Here is a 21,336-nt window from a genome sequence, read left to right on the forward strand (position 1 = left end):
CTCTTTCACCGTCAACCTGCATGTCAAATTCAGAATTGGTAATTATATTTCATAACATACACAAGTAATTCAGGCTTTTTTCAACTCAAATATCCGAAATTTACCAAGGTGAATGATGATGGATTGAATACATATCTCCGCCTAAACTCTGGCGTTTTGACTAATTTTACTGTCCTAACTCTTCCTTCTGAATGTCAGCAATTTTAGCCCCTAACATACAATCCTCAACATAATCATAATTCAAACTCAAATTCAATAAAACTAGGGAAAATATTAACTAAAGGAAGATTTACGCGGGGACTACTGAAAATAAACAAGGAAAATAAGACCATGTCTTCCGAAAGAGTAAGCGTTTTCTTGGTTCATCGACAACATCCACCATAATTTCTGACATAAGGAAGATAGTGAATTTCATCATTTTGCTAGCTAGCTAAAACAAAGATCAAACGCAGAAGTCATCCCATAAGATGTAAAAAATTGTCACACAAAGTATATGGACATAGAATAGAAAATCTTGTAACACAAGCAGTAAATTTCGATGACTACACTTTCTCCTTCACAAGGCAAATGTCCAGTTTGAAGCGTACTTGCACGAAGGTTGTACGAGATGATGATGAATCGACAGGAATTTTTTCGACTGTACTACAGTCGTATGTGTATAAGGTGGAACGTAGTGTGACGAGGTGGCGAAGGATTATTTTCATCGGATGCTGATGCTGATACCGTTTTCTGAAACACTAGCACCGAATGGAAATGCCATATAGTCTACGCAAGGACAAAAAACAACGAAAAGAAGTAATTTACGGAGAATTGATAAGATGATTAAAGGATACCCGGATTAAGTAAGGGATTGTACAAAATACACACAACTTAAAAGTACCATTGATGCAATAGAGCCAAACAACAAACCAAACTAAATGAAAAGGAAGTGCACCACATGCAGTACCCGCAAAAAATGGATGTAACCGCAAACTAATCTACACGGATAAAAGACAAAGTTTCAATTCATCACATCGGACATCAAAATTACAAGGTATTTTTGTATATTTGCTTAAATTACATCTTATTCGTGTGGTATCACCACTGTTGGCTGCCATTATTATCCAGACATTCTTAATCTTGCTGCTGACATAGCATCCTTTCCAGAGTTCCATTTTGAGCCTTTTCAACTCTAAATACCTGATTAGTAAGTATCCAAACTTCAGCAGAGATTTGATATCAACGTTTTACTACATGCCTGTTATCAACACTGACGATAAATAATCTATTACATTACTTGTATATCTGAAGATATATTTTTGCAAATACATTTTTCTTGTACTTTCTCGTGCATCTCATGAAAGGGCTTTGCATGTAAGAAAAATATAAGCGGCTCTCTGACACATATTTTATCCCTATTGACAGCAATGTATGCTGTCTGAAAGACTCAGGTAGGAAAAATGCAAAATCCTGTAAAATCGACCTAATTAGTAAACAAATGACGTCATTATGGAGCGAACAACTAGTATTAGCGATATCTGTTTACGTACAATTATGAGCAAAGATCCACGTTGATAATAACAATGCTTCATAGAGGTGAATAAAACACAAACTTCTCATCAAACTCATTATATGGATACAAGATGGACATACATCAACGCTCAGTTTTCAATTATTAGTTTTAGTGTTATACTGTTATATATATAAATATGTCGGATTGACGCCATAACTCTATCATCCCCCTACAGCAATGACAGCAAACACGGGGTTTTATGGTTTCCGTGTGTGATATTGCTCTGTATTTATCTACAAGTTGATAAGGACAGTCAATACGTGACGTAGTGCGGGGAAACACATCAGCGTTTCTGATTGGTCGGTCAGGAATAAACCTCACCAGTCAGCAGTATATGAGATCATTACCTAGTCCTATTCAATACTGACAGCCCCTCGTACGTGTACATACATATATAATTACATTGCATATATGATAAAAAAAATGAATAATTCAAAATATTTTTCATATAATTATGACGTAATGCTTCCTACAAAGATAAGTTGCTACTCTAAAAGAACAATGTAAAAAGTTGAAAAGATGAAATATCTGTCCTGTGATATCTGATGCTGAAAGCGTAACATATGTGATTTTCTGTCTGTCTATCTGTAGGAAACAAACGTATGCTTGTATGTTATACATGTAAACATGCGTGCTCAGGATTACCTAGCACAAAATGATATATATAACTTCCTTTAATGTGATCAATATTCTTGCAAATCATAATTGTTTTAGAACCAAATCAGAGGAAGGATTTAACTGATCAATGCATGAACTCGTGTAAAGAAATCAATTATTCCATGTATAACTAAAATAGTTCCACCAGTTAAACACTATTTTTAAAAGCTGTATTACGCCGGTAGGTGCCGTATTAATGAAGACTTTCATTAATGCATTAGCAAAGCGACGGATGGATCTCAAATGTGTTTGCTTAACCGTGTGTTTTTTGCGAGACAAATTGATATTGGGTTTTCATCCTACCATTTGTTGCCTTATAGCTTTGTGTTTGACCTGTCAATGAAAAGTGGTGACGTAAACATTCCATAATTATCTCCAATGCAATAGAGATTTCCATTTGTTAAATAACTCTAACACCTAGCCTTAAATCATGTCATTCGACTCACGGATCGAGTAAGTAAAGTTGTATCTAATTTCTGCCATGTGTTAAATGCAGAAAAAGATAAAGTTGTATCCTTTAACACTTCATTTCTTGCAAAATGGTTGTTAAACTTCAGAAATTCAGACCAAAAAGCAAACGTAATCAAGAAGACTAAAACATGACATTATCTCGGGTTTATCCTCGCATCTATACTACATGTACATACTGCACACGAATGGGGATAAAGCAGTGCTGATTCGGAACAATTATCGATTTTCTTTCGGAGTAGTGTGGACGTATTACCAACCTTTGCTGTGCAGTATCTTATTTTCTATGACAACAGAAAAATCGCTCTATGAACAAAAATTATTGCACATGTTCTATCACCTTTTGTATGAAATGTGACCGAATCCGTTTACTTTTGAAGTAGATATAGAAAGTCAACAAAATATTTAATCCCACAAATTAGAAATTCCTCACAAATAAATATGACTGTAATCAAATGCAATCTCTGTGTCTTTACCCCTGAATGTCTTTTTTTTTCAACTAATAACGATGCGATGAAAATACTCAACACTTTCTATAATTTAATCTCGTCATATTGACCTTCACGAAGTTGTCCATACATGGAATTTCAGTCTATCCTAAGAATTGCTGAAAAGTGAACAGTGCGAAAGATACATCTGAACGTTATAACCAAATAATGAATTAAACTACATCATACAGGTGTTTCGTCCTTTTAGAAGTCAATGGTGCTGGGGGCCTGCTAAGGTATTGAAGCATAGGAGGCAACCATATAATAAACTCCTTCCTCCTTGGGTAGGCGAACGTTATGTATATAATGTAAGAAATAATGAAGACTATACTCTTAATAACATTCGTTTATCTTTTTATGAATCTTTCTTTCCGTCTACAATTAGACTATAGAAAAATATACCAGCTTATTGACTGGTTGTTTTTATAGATATATTGATTTCTGAATGAAAGATATCGCGACAACCTTGACACTTCAATAGAACAGCAGTCAGAATGGCAGACATATTCAATTAAATATTTATTCAATAATTCAAACATATATTAATGCATACATCATGGACATTTTGGATCGAATTATTGTAACTATCCTGTACTGTTATAATTAATTTTGTTGTATTGAGGATATAATAGAAATGCGTTTCGTATTTTTATAAAAGTCAAGAAACTACTTTCCATAAAACAAAAGGTGGAAAATGATTCTATAATAAAAAATAATCAATGAAAATAAGAGAATTAGTACATACAAAGGGTACTGTGAACCAATCAAAATCGACCCAATTAAAGGAATATAATGGTGTAGCATTTGATGATGATATCACATTGTTATAAAAATCAAAGTGAAAATATATTGTTTCGTCTTTTTTTTCTAACTTTTTGCCTAAAACTATTTTTCTTTAATAAAGTTACTGTATAACAATAGTGACTGAAGAACGGCGCGTATAGGGAAGTCTAAACGGCAACTGTTCTGTCACCTTCATTGAATGTCATATTTTTTTTCCGTAATGAAAACTTATGAATGTTGTCAATAATGTTTCATGTATTCAAATTAACGAATATGTGGTGTTCATTGAAATCTGGTTCTAGCAATCTTTGCCCATGAAACACTTTAAGAGCTCACGAGTTGTCGTTCTTGCTTGAGTTTCATGGCATAGATGAAACCAATGTTAACAGATGTGGTTACAAGAGTGATCTTTCTTAATGCACATGATGAATTGAAAGTGATTTTCAATCAAGATTGATCGTTTTAATGCCTGATTACAAGGTATGTTTTGTTTTGTTATTTCTTTTTGCTGTATTCGTATATTCAAAACATATTTTCCAATTAATACATTCGAGAATTGATAAACATCTCTAGAATCACGAATATACAACTGTCACTACCATTCGTTCAGTATCTGTTTATAATCAATGTTGAAAGATCACACTCACAATCACTCGCAATCATTGCTTTATGTGGTGATTTGCGGATATAATCCAAAAACAATAGCCCTTTACAGTCTCGACTTGATGACTTGGTGAAAGGATGAAGAATCTAAAGGAGAATATGTTTTGTTTTTTACATCCACACAGAAGAGAGGGTCAGAAACGATATCTGGATTATAACCCTCTTTTACAAGGTCCGATTTCTTGTGTTTCATTGTTTGTGTAACATTAAAATCCGCTTGGAACCGTAGAAATATTGGCCTGGCATAGCTTGGAAGTGATTTTGCGCACTTTTTGTAGATTTGTTGCAGAACCTCAGGTGTAATCGATGTGCCATCTTTTAATAGAATGGCAGCCATACCAGCTTTTCCGTCATTATCTACAAGTAAACAGGTTCCTAATCACTATATCTACCAGCAAACAGACTACCAAACAGGCAAATAAATTCATATCACTGTTTATTGTTGAGAACGGTATAAGGGTATGTACAGGCATTTCTTAAATATATCTTTTTAAAAGTAAAACATATACAAAAGATATGAAAGGTATTTTTTAAACTTACCTGGTACTTCTACACCGTACACGTTGACATCCTGAATAAATTTTAGAGTGCTCAACACCTCGGCAACCTCTCGTGTGGACACGTTTTCACTTTTCCAACTGTAATGCGAGTGATGTGAAACGATCTAAATACGAACATTCTATGGCATTTGAAAATAATGGTTGATATGGGTATCCAAACAACCTCAAAATCTTTACTGCGTATTGAAAATATAAGATTATACAAAAGATACATACGTGGATGGCACCTTTCAAAACAATTAGAATTAGATGCATAATATTAAAGTAATTGCATCATAGAGTCGTTTCGTCCTTCTAGGACTCGTCATTGATGCTACATCATAGAGTCGTTTCGTCCTTCTAGGACTTGTCACTGATGCTACATCATAGAGTCGTTTCGTCCTTCTAGGACTTGTCACTGATGCTACATCATACAGACGTTTCGTCCTTCTAGGACTCGTCATTGATGCTAAATCATACAGCCGTTTCGTTCTTCTAGGACTCCTTAGTCGAGCTGAAAGAATCAGCTTTGAAACCTAGGAGGCGACAGAGCAAAAAATGTGTATGGTATTTTCAAATTAAAAACCATACTCAACGTTGTTTTGCATCCGTTGAATAGAAATTTTCAGCATAAATGAATTTTAACAAAGACTTCTGGATTTCTACTTATAAAATTCGTCACTTACCGGAATGTGTCCCCGAGCCTGTCCCGGAAGTACAAATAATAGTCTTTGTCAACGAAGAGGATATCACCATAGTTAAAGTAAGCATCTCCTTTGACGAAAACATCTCTCAAGAACTTCTTCTCATTCATAGCCTTGGATCCCACATAGAACTGTGTCGTAGTTTCGGGTACCTCAGAAATGATCAGACCTTCCTCACCTGTAGAAAGCAGTTTATCTAAGCTTGGAACACATTTCAAAATGTTTAGGACAATCTTATTAATTGTAAATCATCAGAAAATAATTCTGCGACACCCTTGTCTAAACACTTCACGTACATTTGTAGGTAGAGTAATATGTCATATGGTGGATTTTTTCTTTCTTTCTTTTCACCAAAAGTCTTAGGACTTATAGGTTTTTTGGCCTGGTCATTGAATTATAAAGCAACAGATTATGTCCTCACGATAATGGAGAAGTGATATCACTATTATCGGTACCGTTAGTACATACGTACTTATACTATTGAAATATATATTTTATTTGATGTTTGACTTTGTATTGAATACATTAAATTGTTTTAATTAACCCTTACTCCACAGAATTTCTCACAGTTTCCTCATACGAAGACGTAATTTACTGTCATGAAAAAAGGATGTGATATATACATATGTGTCGTTTAATTTATCATCATCAGAAAGCATTGTAGATATTATACATTGCCGACGATACTATTCACTGCCTATTTACTTCAAAATCGTCAACATCAATCATTCTCCCTCTTTACATAACGTTTATCTAGCACGAACGAAATGTCGATCTGGAGCTTTCTAATTACCCATTTACTATAGCGTTTCTCAATCTTTCATTTAAATTCATCATTTTTTTCAAATAATATCTTTATATTTAACACCATTAATATTTCTAATAGTAAACAACATGAAGGAATGATGTGTTTGTACAATTTTGATTTCACATTTTTAATTTTTAAATGCATGCTTTTATAATTACCTATCTATCATGTACAGTGCATGGAATTGACTAGTAACAGCAAGAATTACCCAAAATATTAACGACTTGCTATCGTGAATGTAACAAACCTGCGCCGCAATCGATACAGAATCCGTTCTTTCCTCTGATTGGTTCGTCCTTTACTCTATCATAATGTATCACGCGAATTGGCGCACTTAGTTTGTACTTGGAAGCAAATCGCTATAAAATATATATAAAAAGTATACATATATATCTTTACTTAAGAAAACTTATTTTGGTATAGTGTTAATATTCGTTGACTGTAAAGGACGTGAAATATCACTGTATCCAAGTTTTTCTTCGGGGAAAACTTCTGAAAATAAATTTCCAAAACATTTTAACCATCAAAAATAAAGAAATCGTGACAATAGCTCTTACTCATCACAGTTTATTTGCAACAAGTTTTATAATTAAAGTTTGTTTTTGCGCATTAGAACTGTATTACCTCGTCGCAGTCTGTTCTGCATAATACCATATCGTGGTGTATAGTGTACATGAAGCATTACGTGGGATTGGGGCATATGTGTGCATATCTTAAATGGTAGGCATATCAGCTGTAAATGACATCAGTATCGTGGTGACAAGGGTGTTCGTCCTGACATATTTATTATGCTAAACACCAGACAATGCTGCACTGTTTAGTGACAAATCAGTCCATTTACCTGTTGTATTTGATATAGAATGGGTAATTTTATTTACATTGTAAGTTGACTTGCCTGCACGGCCTTACATATAATATGAACAATCGAGAGAGTATCAATTTTGATGAAAAACTTCAGATCGATTTGGCGTATGACATTAAGTAAGCAATTTCTTCGTATCATCTGTAGCCTTTTATATGAGACGTCAGATAAATGTCATATTTATCGACATTATTAGTACACATGTATATTTGACCTTTGACTTTTGATGACCTGTATATTGACATTTGGTTTTCGCCATAAGATCCGTAAATAAAATGTACTTTGTCAAATTGAGCAGAGTGAAAGTTATAAATTGATTGATTATAAATTTGGTGACCTAAGCATTTAAATTGGCTGCAATATTCTAATATCTTGTGACTTGAGATATTAGTACGTTGTAAGAACGTAGTTATGGTAATAAGGAGTAGTAATATGATATACATACAAATGTGATATATATCAAAGTAGGGTGCTCCACTGATTTCATAATGTAAACAAGGATTCAAAACTGTATAATTTCGCAAAGAATGCGTAACTTGAGCGAGACCTTTCACGAATCATAACAATTTTTATTAAACCTATCTGGTTCATGACATATATTTCGACCAGTTAGGATTTTCCACAGTCGCATTGGAAGTTTCATCAAATTAGGACCTTAGCACCATAGATGGACCCTTGAAGGACGAAACAGCTGTTTGATGTGATTAAATTCATTATTTGTTTATATTGTATTTAAATCTTTTGTTAAAGGTGTTTTTCATTTACATGTCTTTTTTTACTCTTCTTAAATTATCTACAGAGCGATCTCCGTGTTTAGAGAAGGCCTCAGGAGGTTTGAATTAACACTGTTTTGAATACGTATAAATTCGAGAATAATACAGTTTAAGGTACGTGCTGTTATCGGCACTTTTTTCAGAGTGTGTCCCAGAACAATAAAAGTGGTTATACTGAACATTGGGAATGGATGATGAAGACTACATAGCTATATAACAACACTGGGGATGTTCACTCAATTAATAGCCGTAAAAATTACTGGGGATGTTCACTCAATTAATAGCCGTAAAACATTACTGGGGATGTTCAGTCAATTAATAGCCGTAAAACATTACTGGGGATGTTCAGTCAATTAATAGCCGTAAAACATTACTGGGGATGTTCAGTCAATTAATAGCCGTAAAACATTACTGGGGATGTTCAGTCAATTAATAAAACATTACCAGTCAATTAAAGCCGTAAAACATTACTGGGGATGTTCACTCAGTTAATAGCCGTATGACATTACATGGGATGTTCACTCAATTAATAGCCGTATGACATCACTGGGGATGTTCACTCAATTAATAGCCGTAAAAAATTACTGGGGATGTTCAGTCAATTAATAGCCATAAAACATTACTGGGTATGTTCAGTCAATTAATAGACGTAAAACATTACTGGGGATGTTCAGTCAATTAATAGCCGTAAAACATTACTGGAGATGTTCAGTCAATTAATAGCCGTAAAACATTACTGGGGATGTTCAGTCAATTAATAGCCGTAGAAAATTACTGGGGATGTTCAGTCAATTAATAGCCGTAAAACATTACTGGGTATGTTCAGTCAATTAATAGACGTAAAGCATCACTTAAGATAAGGTAGATATAACAAGTTTTGTTCCTCTTAAATTGTATGATCATTCAATGTTGACAGCGGTAGTAATTCTTTCGACCTAGCTACGAGGAAGTATGTAGTTAGAAATAGAGCAAGAGCAAATTAGTTAAGTAAGTGACACCAAAAGTACCTTACCATCAGAGGGGATAGCCTGCCGACGGCCCCTACTTTGTTGGTGAGGTTAATTGCTATCGATGTCCCCTCAGTGGCCCCGAAATGTTCAACGATCACAGGAATCTTAAATCTGTCCTGGAATTTCTTCCATATATCCAATCGAAGACCATTTCCCATAGCAACACGGATGTTGTGAACGTCATCAAGAGGTGACTGCAAAGAATTTTTTAAAGATGACGACAGAAATGGAAACGAACATCGGCAGTTAGAAACACTAAAATTCGACACGAGCAATATATGTAGAATGTCAGGTAAAAGAGACACATAAACATAGAAAAACCGCAGTTCGATTCAAAATGTGTGAAAGGTTTGATAGGAAACTCTTGGTATAGTTTAAACAAAAAAATATATATGTTTCGTAAGGGTGTTGAACACGCATCTGGTGATTGAAACAAGATATGTCAAATACTGACCTAAAAGGGTCAATAAATTCATTATGTATAGCTTTTTGGTCCTTATATGTTTCTCGGTGATGCTAATGACCAATATTTAGTACTTAGTATTTAGAAAACATTGAAATAAAAATTGTAAAGGAGAAAGAATAGTGCGGAACATAACTTCACGAGTAAAATCAGGCATTCCGAAATTTCATTTATCGTACCAAATTCAATCTACCCCTAGAAAGCAATAGCAAAACAAGATATCTCAAGAAGTTTATCCTGTGATGTAGATCGAGTTTTCATCATTAAAAATATAAAAAGATATATACCTCCGGTACTTTAAGAATATACCGAAAGAGCTCTCCAATATAATGCACAACGGTGACTTTGTACTTCCGGCAGTCTTCCCAGTAATGGCGGGCAGAGAACTTCCGGCGTAAGGCCATAGAAGCGCCTAAGTAAACATCAATTTATAAACAAATCGTGGTTAGAGGTGTGGTTGAAATAAACTTGTATGTCAATACAAAACAAAATTTATTTAATTGACAGAATTAAAACAAAGCGAGTTGGGTCTGACAGAGATATGCCGTCGACCCAATCCTGAACGTAACTTTTTACCTTTGACTAATTAAGGACCACCCAAATCTCATCAATTGTAGACCTTGGTGCATTAATGTTATGGCGTGAATATGAATCAAATATATAGTGATTTAGAAATACCTGGTACGTAAGGTTGTTACAGACGCCCGTACTCACCAACGCACTCTCACATGGATAAAGCGATTACCATATACCCTTTACCTTAAATACTGAAAAAGTCTATTGTTTCCTGTTAATTTGAATTCCATCAAATCAGACCGAAAATGAAATAGTTAACCCATTATAAATCCGTCGATTGTCAAATATTTGATGTTTTATAAGGTTTTCCTTGTACGTAGATATTTGATGAAATCCATGTTTTATAGAGTTTATAAAGTTCATAACATTGGATTTCCATACATTTCCTGTGCTTTGTTGACAAGTGAAATTCGATGTGACCCTCGACATACCTACCGACTGCAATAGTGTTCATAAGGCATAGCGAAGCTGCCCCGCTATGGTAGAGGGGTGTAACGGCATACGAAACATCGCTGTCATTGAAATCAAACGATGCCCAAATCTTTGAGGCGGAGATCGCCTTAGCTTGGTTAAATATAGCTGGTTTTGGCAATCCTGGAATAAAATAAAATTGTTGTTCTTCGATATAGATATTGATACTTGTGATATTTCAGAAATCGAATGAATGTCATAATATGGTTAATTTAAAAAAAAAACGGCGCAACAAAATGACTTACTCCGTTTGATTTTGCCCTTCACATTTTGAGTTTAAAACTCGTTCAAATTTCAGTTTGTTTTCTAAGAAATACAAAACGTACCTTAAATTTGTTTTCGTTTTATATGAGATTTTAAGAAAACTGTATGAACCCGCCAAGGCTCAGAGAAATAAACACTACCAAAAGTCGATAACATTATAATCTCATACGAAATAAAGAAATTATTGAAGATTTTATATGCGAGTCATTAGCATTCCAGATTATAGTTTCATCAGATGTTTTTAATATGTTACATTCTGGCATCCCTGACCTCATGTACAATCAAGCTTATTGCTTTACAATCTATTGATAAAGTGAAACGAAGGGAAGTAACTCTGATATATTAGAACGTTCGCTCAGGAAACCGTTGATATTCATTGAAAATGAAATAAAAGTAATACGGGTATTCATAAGTTGATTTTGCTTTTTAAAAGGTATGTGTATGTGTAAATCCAGCAAAAGACTATAATGTAACAATGTTTATGTCATTTTATCAATAAATCATTTTTATTTACGTCAACTGGAACCCCAATAAAAGTCAAGTAATAGTGTTATGATAATCATTATCTATAATATCAAGCTACTAATATTTTTTTATATTCTATTGACCTGTTGTGCCAGACGTGTAGATGTAGCATAACGGTGACATCAATGTGACATGTGAGCGCAGGTGCTTGCTTACAGGAAGTGGAAGTGTCCTTTCCATGGCGTGATCCAACGAAAGATATCCCGGAGGAAGCTCAGACTGTGAGCGTCCTTGGACGTAAATTGGTAGGTTTTCCGACAAATTGTGTCGGATTTCATTAACAGATTCCAACAGACCTTCACCTAAGATATATTAAAATTAAACATGACCAGTATAAAATGTAACACATGTTGCCTTTGCTATCTTTGTCTTTTAATTACCGTATTCGGAAAGCATGAACTCTGCCAGTACATAGGTAATATTCCTTGGAGAAAAAAGTGGTCGATCGTTTCATTTTTACTTTCTTATTGTAATGTGTTTTGATTTTGATTTAATTTTATCAATGAATTTTGTTTTGTTTTGTTTCAATCACATTCATTTCTCAATTTTAAATATATACCCGTAATATTGGAAAACTCCTATAGAAAGATTGTTCATGTTATATTGACCAATGTACAAATCAATGACTTAACACGATGGACTAGAATTCTAATCCCGTACCTGAGCCGATAATGACAACCTTGGCACTACTTGCCCGGATGGAGTGCAGAAGGGGCTCAGCTGTCAGGTGGTAATTGATGAATGCGTCCACCAAGCCAATTTTCTGTAGACCTGTTCGTATAGACATAACGGTATAGAAATAGGAGCTCCAAAATTATACGATACTGGTGCAAAAGGAAGGGATGAAAACTGAGGAAAATTGACAAAAGAGAACGTATGTCTGCTAATAAAATTGTTGAAATAGAATATTCGAAACTTACGTCCAATTTCAAAGTTCATTTTTATTTCTTAATTGCATATGTATAAGTAAGCTATTTTCCGAAAATAGAGTAAAGCTTTCACAGATCATGAAATCAAGAATACGTGTTAAAAGATTTGTGGAGTTTAATTGACCATTAAGTGTTTCATCAGTTTCTTCATTTTGTACTTTTTATTCTGTCTTGTATAATCCCGCACTGTACAGGCCGAGCTTACCAAGTAGTGTCCAAACAAAGGAGGGTTCGTTCTCTATCATTGTTGCCACCGTATCCCCGGGTGAGAGGTTGAGAGAAAGTACTATATTTGCAATCTTATTTGCCATGTTGTTGACGAATTCATAAGTATATTCTCTTTCTTCGAAGTACAGGAACACCTTATTAGGATGCTGTTTAACAAACCCTTCGAACGTGTCAATCAAATAAACCTCGTTGGCAAGGTCTGTGTCTTTCCTGTCACCTACTTTCTTCATTCCTAAGGCGGTTGTCAAATCGTCTCCTATCCATGGAAACAGAGAACGCCACGCGACAACCCCTCCAGCAGCAGCCCCTGCAGCACCATAGAGAACGTTCGTCCGATTGGAAGGCATCTTCACACTAGAGGAAATTAATCATACATGAAATTTTTCCCAGATTCAATTACCATCTCCCATCTTTGATCCACACTCTATAAAATTATTTAAGGCAAACAATGTCTATAAGTGCGTGGTAGGGAAGTTTGGGCAATGGTGGCGCGCGACCTTCTATTTTTGGTCAAGAACGAATATGAGTAGCCTCCCCTGTTCATATAGCCAATTTCCGATTCAGCAAAAGTTTCAGATGAAGTCAGCTTGTCAAAACTCCACCACCTCCATCTACCTTCCATGTGAATAAACTGAATTTTACAGAACAGCTTCACCTCTTGTTAAATTATTCATGCTGTTGTCCAAAGTAAACTGCCTATCATATTACATGATGATGAAAGGGAATCAGCTTTGGCGCACGCAGTCTTCCTCAGAAGGGAAGTTAGACTAATTATGCAGGATATCGTTACTTGAAATTCATAGTCTGACTGTTTAAAACGGTGGAATAATTGGTTCTGATAATTGATCAGAATCAGTCACTTAATGCTTTATTGTTAAGAATGACATTTAGTTTTCTTGGCAACTGTAACCTTTACTTAATTACATACCTGTGATTCTATCCTTTTGTATGAATTAAAACTTGATTAAAGCGTTGACTTACCTTTCGTGTGGTCCTTGTTCGGTTATCTGAATAATACCTTAGGAGGTGGTATTTATCATTAAACAGCATTAGGTGTGTGATAAGACGACTGACATCGACCCATGTAAGGCTATATAAATACACTACCGCTGTAGTATCACGGTACATAGGGTCGATATGTAGAACTAGCCGTCAGCAGTAAAAGCTTCAACGTAGACCGATAACTTTGTGTCATTATCCACGTATTACTAGTTTAAACGTTTTCATTGCCAGAAGATAGACAAAGGATTAGGCACGTTATTGCAACTTATTAACGCCTTCTCCCTATATACATTTTAAATGACATTACAATCATGACAATACAAATATACAATTATTGTTACACCTTGGCATTAAAATCTCTTGCTGGATTTAATATAGTTTTGCACAGATCTAAAAATGTTTGCATTAAGGTCTATGGAAAATTGAGAATTGCTAAACAAAAGAATTTCTATATCTAACCTAACGTTTCAATTATTTAAATTTTGAACGAGAATACGTTCCTGAAACGTTGACATTCAATAAAGTAGTGAAAGACATTCTCACAAGGATGACCACATTCACAAGATGTATTCTCAACGAGGATAACTCTAAAAAAGTCATAATTAAGAGAACTGCAATGGTGTCGGAGCTTAGTATGCAATGTATTAAGTTTGCGATTTCCAATTTTATAGTAAATTGGTGGATTTGACCGATTACTTGATGTTAAACAAGATTTGAATGAATTAATAGTGAGTTGGGATAGAACCGAATTTTCTAAGTTATTCCAACAACAAAGAGTAGAAGGTAGAGAAGAAGCAACTAAATGTTTATGATAGTCTGTAAAATTTAAAACTTTCCCCTCAAATTCTAAGCCTAAGTTTTAGGATCCGAAGACGAGTATCCGTCAATGATATCAAAGACATTTTCATAAAAAGTAATACGTGCATGATTTGTCATGGTATTAACTTTGTTTTGCTATGATTTAAATCTATCAATATCTATCAAACGTTTGGTTGACCTCGCTATTTTATGAAGCCTTTCCATAATTCTTAAGTTTTTACTAAGTTCAGAGGTCATCTATGGCTTGCCATTAGGGTGTTTATTTACTTCTTTGCAGGGAATACATTCATTAGCAAAGGACAGAAGTGTGTCCTTAAAACGATCACATCCATAATTAACCGAGTCACAATTGTAACAAAAAGTCTATCCACTTATAATTAGATAAAAGTTCATTGAATTTTTGCAAAACTTGCCCTCTTGTACTGCCAAATTTTACGTTTATGGTTCCGTTTAAAAAGACAAGGAATATTAACTGAAGCTGTACAACCATCATGGTCACTAACCGATCTATCAATAGAAATTACAGAAGAGTCAATACAGGAATTAGAATCCGATAATAGTGTAGGATCTAGTAAGCTAGATCTAGTACGCCCAGTACAAGTAGAATACTTTATAACATTAGTTAGTGACAAGGAGTTAATGATATCAAACAGCACATGATTATTTGAAGCAGTGAGGAAGTCAACATTTAAATCACTAGTTACTATAACATTAGGTGATATATCGAGAGCATTATTTACAGACAACCTGAAAGTTTCCCAAAACGATAAGAGAGTTTTTTGGTCTATAAGCCATTCCAATGATGTAAAAAGAGTGAGGAAGGCTAATTTTGGTCCATATTACCTCATCACCAGGATATTCTAATTCAGGAAAACGATCAACTTTATATTAACCAAAATACCATCCCCGGCAAAATTTCTATCAAGTCTAAAAGGAGAATGAAAACCTTCAATACATAAAGCATTGGTAGTAACTTGATCGTCTAATTGAGTTTCGGTTTAACACACAACGTCATATTTATTTACCATGTCTTCAATGTAGTCTAATTTGTGTCTAACACTCCGAACATTTAAATGAAATATGGAAAGCTTGCCAAGTCTCGGACCAGGATTGGACTTCCATTTTATGTAGGATTAACATTTACAAAATCATTGAAAATTAAAAATTCGCAAACAATAAAACATAATATTAAACTGATAAATTAACGAAAATAGAGAGCTATGAAATCGATGAAGAGTTTACACCAAAATAAAAAGTGATAAATGACGTCATCAAACATCTTCCGTAGACCTTACAATAAAAGGTACCGATCGCTATTCTATGCCACAAAAAAGAATTACCCATTTTCAAATGTGAAACTCAAGCATGAAGTAGAATAACCGATCGATATCTTGATTGTGACTTACTTAAACTATTCAGATCTATATTTGTGCAATGTGTTCAGATTTTAGAAAAAAAGATATAAAAGTGTACCTCTGATGTGGAGGAGGCGGTTTATTCCCACTTAGCCCACATTTGAAAATATCATAGGTACATAGGCGATGTTCTTAATTGGCAAAGAAATCCTTCGATGGATCTGAAAAAAATTTCCTCAATTCATTTGTATGTTTCCTTCAAAAATTGGGTAGTCTGATACCATCAGATAGAAATTCTTAACAAAATGGTCACATGGGGTGATAAAATTATTAATCTAAAGTTTGGAATATTACAGATAAAATTTGGCAAATAATAAATGGAACTGTTAGTACGTATGTTAACAATACACACGACATATAACCGCTTAATCAACGGATGATCAACACAGGATCACATCGGTCATACGGCGTTTAATGGTAATGGACAAGAATTGTGTGTTAAATGTAATATGTCACGTGAAACAGATATTCCCAGGCAAACTTTAGGAAAAGTTGTCTCCCGTTCACCGTCAAAAATTTCTTTACGATAGTATTCCTTAACAGGTTATATTATAGTACATATACATAGAGCTGACATGTGTTATAAAGGTGTCAGTCATCAGAGTAGCACAGTCGACTATATCGCTCTATTTCTAAAATTGTAATGTCTATTGTTTTCAATGATAACAATAACACATGTCGATATATCTAGACTATTAAATGTTTCCAGATCGATTATACACAACCATATGATTGTATTTACATTAAGATATAATTTTCGTTATGTGAAACGAAAACAAAACATAAAAAACAGCGCTTAAACCCGCTTAACAAAATGCTGCAAGTTCAAATTCTATATTCACTAATTTTATAGGTCAATTTTGCAGGTATGTAGGTAATACGTAGGTAGGTAGGTAGGTAGGTAGGTAGTAGATAGGTAGTAGATAGGTAGATGGGAAGTAGGTAGGTAGTAGGTGGGTAGGTAGATGGTTGGGTAGGTAGGTGTGTAGGTGGCTAGGTAGGTAGGTAGTGTAGGTAGGTAGGTAGGTAGGTAGGTAGGTAGGTAGTAGGTAGGTGGGTAAGTAGGTAGGTAGGTAGTAAGTAGGTAGGTAGGTAGTAAGTAGGTGGGTAGGTATGCTGGCAGGTAGGCAGGGAGGGAGGTAGATGTGTGGGTGGGTGGTTGGATAGGTAGTAGGTAGGTAGAAAGGTAGGTAGTAGGTAGGTAGGTATGTAGGTAGTAGGTAGGGAGGTAGGTGGGTGGGTCAGTGGTTGGGTAGGTAGTAGGTAGGTAGGTAGGTAGGTAGGTGGGTAGTAGGTAGGTAGTAGGTAGGTAGGTAATAGGTGGGTAGGTAGGAAGGTGGGTAGGTTGGTGGGAAGCTGGGTAGGTGGATAGGTAGGTAGGTAGGTAGTAGGTAGGTGGGTAAGTAGATAGGTAGGTAAGGGGGTAGGTAGGTAGGTGGGTTGGTAGGTAGGTGGGTAGGTGGGTAGGTAGGTAGGGAGGTAGGTAGGTAGGTAGTGTAAGTGGGTGGGTGGGTGGTTGGGTAGGTAGGTAGGGAGGTAGGTGGGTGGGTCGGTGGTTGGGTAGGTAGCAGGTAGGTAGGTAGGTTGGTAGGTAGGTAGGTAGGTGGGTAGGTAGGTGGGTGGGTGGGTGGGTAGGTAGGTAGGTAGGTAGGTAGGTAGGTAGGTAGTAGGTTGGTAGGTAGGAGGGTGGGTAGGTAGGTGGGAAGGTTGGTAGGTGGGTAGGTAGGTAGGTAAGGGGGTAGGTAGGTAGGTAGTGTAGGTAGGTAGGTAGGTAGGTAGGTAGGTAGGTAGGTAGGTAGGTAGGTAGGTAGGTGGGTAGGTAGGTGGGTAGGTAGGTAGGTGGGTAGGTAGGAAGGTGGGTAGGTAGGTGGGTAGGTGGGTAGGTAGGTAGGTAGGTAGTAGGTAGGTGGGTAAGTAGATAGGTAGGTAAGGTGGTAGGTAGGTAGGTAGGTTGGTAGTAGGTAGGTAGTAGGTAGGTAGTTGGTGGGTGGGTAGGAGGGTGGGTAGGTAGGTAGGTAGGTAGGTAGGTAGGTAGGTAGGTCGGTAGGTAGGTAGGTGGTAGGTAGGTAGGTTGGTAGGTATTAGGTAGGTAGAAAGGTAGGTGGGTATGTAGGTAGGTAGTTAGTTAGATAGGTGGGTGGGTAGATAGGTAGATATTAGGTGGGTAGGTAGGTAGGTAGGTAGGTAGTAGGTAGGTAGGTAGTTAGGTAGGTAGGTAGGTATAAAGGTAGGTAGATATAGGTATAAAGGTAGGTAGATATAGATGTTTGATAATTGATTTGTTTGGAATTGGGCTGGTGTCTTATTAATAAGTGATACGCCTCTAAATCGACGTCTACCAGACAACGTTTACACATTGTTACAAATCCCGTGTTTCATAGTTTCGTTAAGATGCATACATATTTTTGGAAGGTCTCTAACCTCAGTCCAACAACTTTGTCATTATATTCCTACCGAAGGTGACCGGTGGCCAGTTTTTAATATGTCTGCTGTAAGTTGCAGTACACAGTCACTACTTATATGTTAACTAATGTAAAACATTGTGTGTATAGTCGTAATCCTAGATATCTATAGGTTTTACCATTCCTGATTTCCTTATTTCCATAGCTAAATTTAATATTCTGAGCGATATTTTCTATTTCTCTGAAAATGTACTTTATGTCCTTATTAACCATTTCCGCTTCCGGTTTCATTTATGCCAGCCTCGTTATCGGCGATGGCCGCTATATTGTCAACATACAATAAAATGGTAACGGTGGCAATCAAATACACAACTTCGTTATTTCCCGTCGCAAAGTCATTGATAATGGAAGAAAAATGTGTTGTGGGGGCGTTAAATCTCTGTTTCGATCCATTTTTCACACAGAAAAGTCAGAAGTTGTTCACTGTACACGTCACATAGTAATTCTGATATGGCATTGCATCATAAAATTCCAAGGCTTATACCATGAATACTTGGGAGATAACCTTACTCTGCTTTGAAATTTGCTTATAGGAATCGAAACGTCAGAAACATTAGAAACCTCGCGACCTATCGTGGTCACGGTATTGTTTCTGATGTCATTTTCATGTCCTGATGGGGCAAGCGAAATAACTGAGGTCATTAACAATTGCTCATCCGGGCTGGATATGCAAATCAGAATATTTGCGAACTGTAAACCGTGGTTATACTGTCGTAAATTATTTTTATTGAAGAATGAAATGACGTGTTGCATCTCGAATGAATCAGAATGCCTACCAACATTGTTGAATGTATTCCTTAAATCGACAAGAATTTCTCGGAGGAACGTTTCCTGATGATTCTGACAACTATTTCTGAACGGAAGCCATCTTGTTCGGCAACCAGTAGACTTTTTATTTATAGCACATTCACAAGGCATGATAAATTTAATAATTTCAAAACTCACGGTATTATTGATAGATCGTTTTTTGATGTTGTTTGTTGAGACATAATTATTTTTTAAAACTTAGCACTCCTATGACGTTTTCTGGATGTTGGTTTCAAGCAAATGTGGCATGGCATGGCTGGACCTGGCCCTCGACCACCTTGTAGAAAACTGGGAGTTAAATCATCTTCATTCTTCCTATAGAAATCCAGATTCCTGAATCAAGCAGATGGCACATCCTATTTCACCAACACATGGTCCCCTAATATAAGTATTGTCGTTAGATTCGTTTATAATGGTCAAATGTTGTTGGATTGATCAGGATAAGTGCAGACAGCTAAAATTCATCTCCAAGTTGGCGTCCTAATTTTTCTTCAATGTTGTGTGCACTGCTTTCAACTTCTCAGCACCTGCACTATCTCTCAGAACACTTGTCTTCCCTTTCAACAAGCAGTCTTTGTTAAAATATTTCGAAGGTACACATTGAATGTAATGGTAGGTTTCTGGAATGTCTGACATAGTTGCAAGGACCATGTAATGATGTGTAGTTGGCTACTGATCACTGTAAAAATATAACCTGATGGCATTCTCATTCTGTCCTCTGTGTGCTGTCTTACAGTATCACCTGATGACAATCTGTCCCCTGTGTGCTGTCTTACATAACATGTTGTAGTTAACAGTATATAGTATCACCTGATGACATTTTGTCCCCTGTGTGTTGTCTTACAATACATGTTGTAGTTTACAGTATATAGTATCACCTGATGACATTCTGTCCCCTGTGTGCTGTCTTACAGTATCACCTGATGACATTCTGTCCCCTGTGTGCTGTCTTACATTACATGTTGTAGTTTACAGTATATAGTATCACCTGATGCATTCTGTCCCCTGTGTGCTGTCTTACAGTATCACCTGATGACATTCTGTCCCCTGTGTGCTGTCTTACAGTATCACCTGATGACATTCTGTCCCCTGTGTGCTGTCTTACAGTATCACCTGATGCATTCTGTCCCCTGTGTGCTGTCTTACAGTATCACCTGATGACATTCTGTCCCCTGTGTGCTGTCTTACAATACATGTTGTAGTTTACAGTATATAGTATCACCTGATGCATTCTGTCCCCTGTGTGCTGTCTTACAGTATCACCTGATGCATTCTGTCCCCTGTGTGCTGTCTTACAGTATCACCTGATGACATTCTGTCCCCTGTGTGCTGTCTTACAGTATCACCTCATTCTGTCCCCTGTGTGTAGTTTACAGTATACGTCTTACAGTATCACCTGATGCATTCTGTCCCCTGTGTGCTGTCTTACAGTATCACCTGATGACATTCTGTCCCCTGTGTGCTGTCTTACAGTATCACCTGATGACATTCTGTCCCCTGTGTGCTGTCTTACAGTATCACCTGATGACATTCTGTCCCCTGTGTGCTGTCTTACAGTATCACCTGATGACATTCTGTCCCCTGTGTGCTGTCTTACAGTATCACCTGATGACATTCTGTCCCCTGTGTGCTGTCTTACAGTATCACCTGATGACATTCTGTCCCCTGTGTGCTGTCTTACAGTATCACCTGATGACATTCTGTCCCCTGTGTGCTGTCTTACAGTATCACCTGATGACATTCTGTCCCCTGTGTGCTGTCTTACAGTATCACCTGATGACATTCTGTCCCCTGTGTGCTGTCTTACAGTATCACCTGATGACATTCTGTCCCCTGTGTGCTGTCTTACAGTATCACCTGATACCAGTCTGGACCCTGTGTGTAGTTTACAGTATATAGTATCACCTGATGACATTCTGTCCCCTGTGTGCTGTCTTACAGTATCACCTGATGACATTCTGTCCCCTGTGTGCTGTCTTACAATACATGTTGTAGTTTACAGTATATAGTATCACCTGATGACATTCTGTCCCCTGTGTGCTGTCTTACAATACATGTTGTAGTTTAC

General features: G+C 36.3%; 1 protein-coding gene and 1 pseudogene across 1 annotated transcript; both read right to left on the reverse strand.

Moving 5' to 3' along the window:
• Window positions 1-4,657: 4,657 nt before the first annotated feature.
• Window positions 4,658-13,110, reverse strand: LOC132544527 (long-chain fatty acid transport protein 2-like). Its single transcript, XM_060208137.1, has 10 exons — window positions 12,741-13,110; window positions 12,267-12,377; window positions 11,690-11,908; window positions 10,782-10,940; window positions 10,058-10,182; window positions 9,310-9,501; window positions 6,910-7,021; window positions 5,837-6,032; window positions 5,152-5,249; window positions 4,658-4,968 (listed from the first exon to the last, which is right to left on the reverse strand). Exons 1-10 carry the CDS (start codon window positions 13,108-13,110, stop codon window positions 4,658-4,660), a joined length of 1,893 nt encoding a protein of 630 aa, XP_060064120.1.
• A 3,714-nt stretch (window positions 13,111-16,824) lies between these two features.
• On the reverse strand, window positions 16,825-17,879 carry LOC132544496 (adhesive plaque matrix protein-like; annotated as a pseudogene).
• Between the last annotated feature and the right edge of the window lie 3,457 nt (window positions 17,880-21,336).

This window comes from Ylistrum balloti, unplaced genomic scaffold, assembly GCF_031769215.1.
Source record: "Ylistrum balloti isolate Yb309-2 unplaced genomic scaffold, AGI_CSIRO_Ybal_v1 Utg369800, whole genome shotgun sequence".
Classification (NCBI taxonomy): domain Eukaryota; kingdom Metazoa; phylum Mollusca; class Bivalvia; order Pectinida; family Pectinidae; genus Ylistrum; species Ylistrum balloti.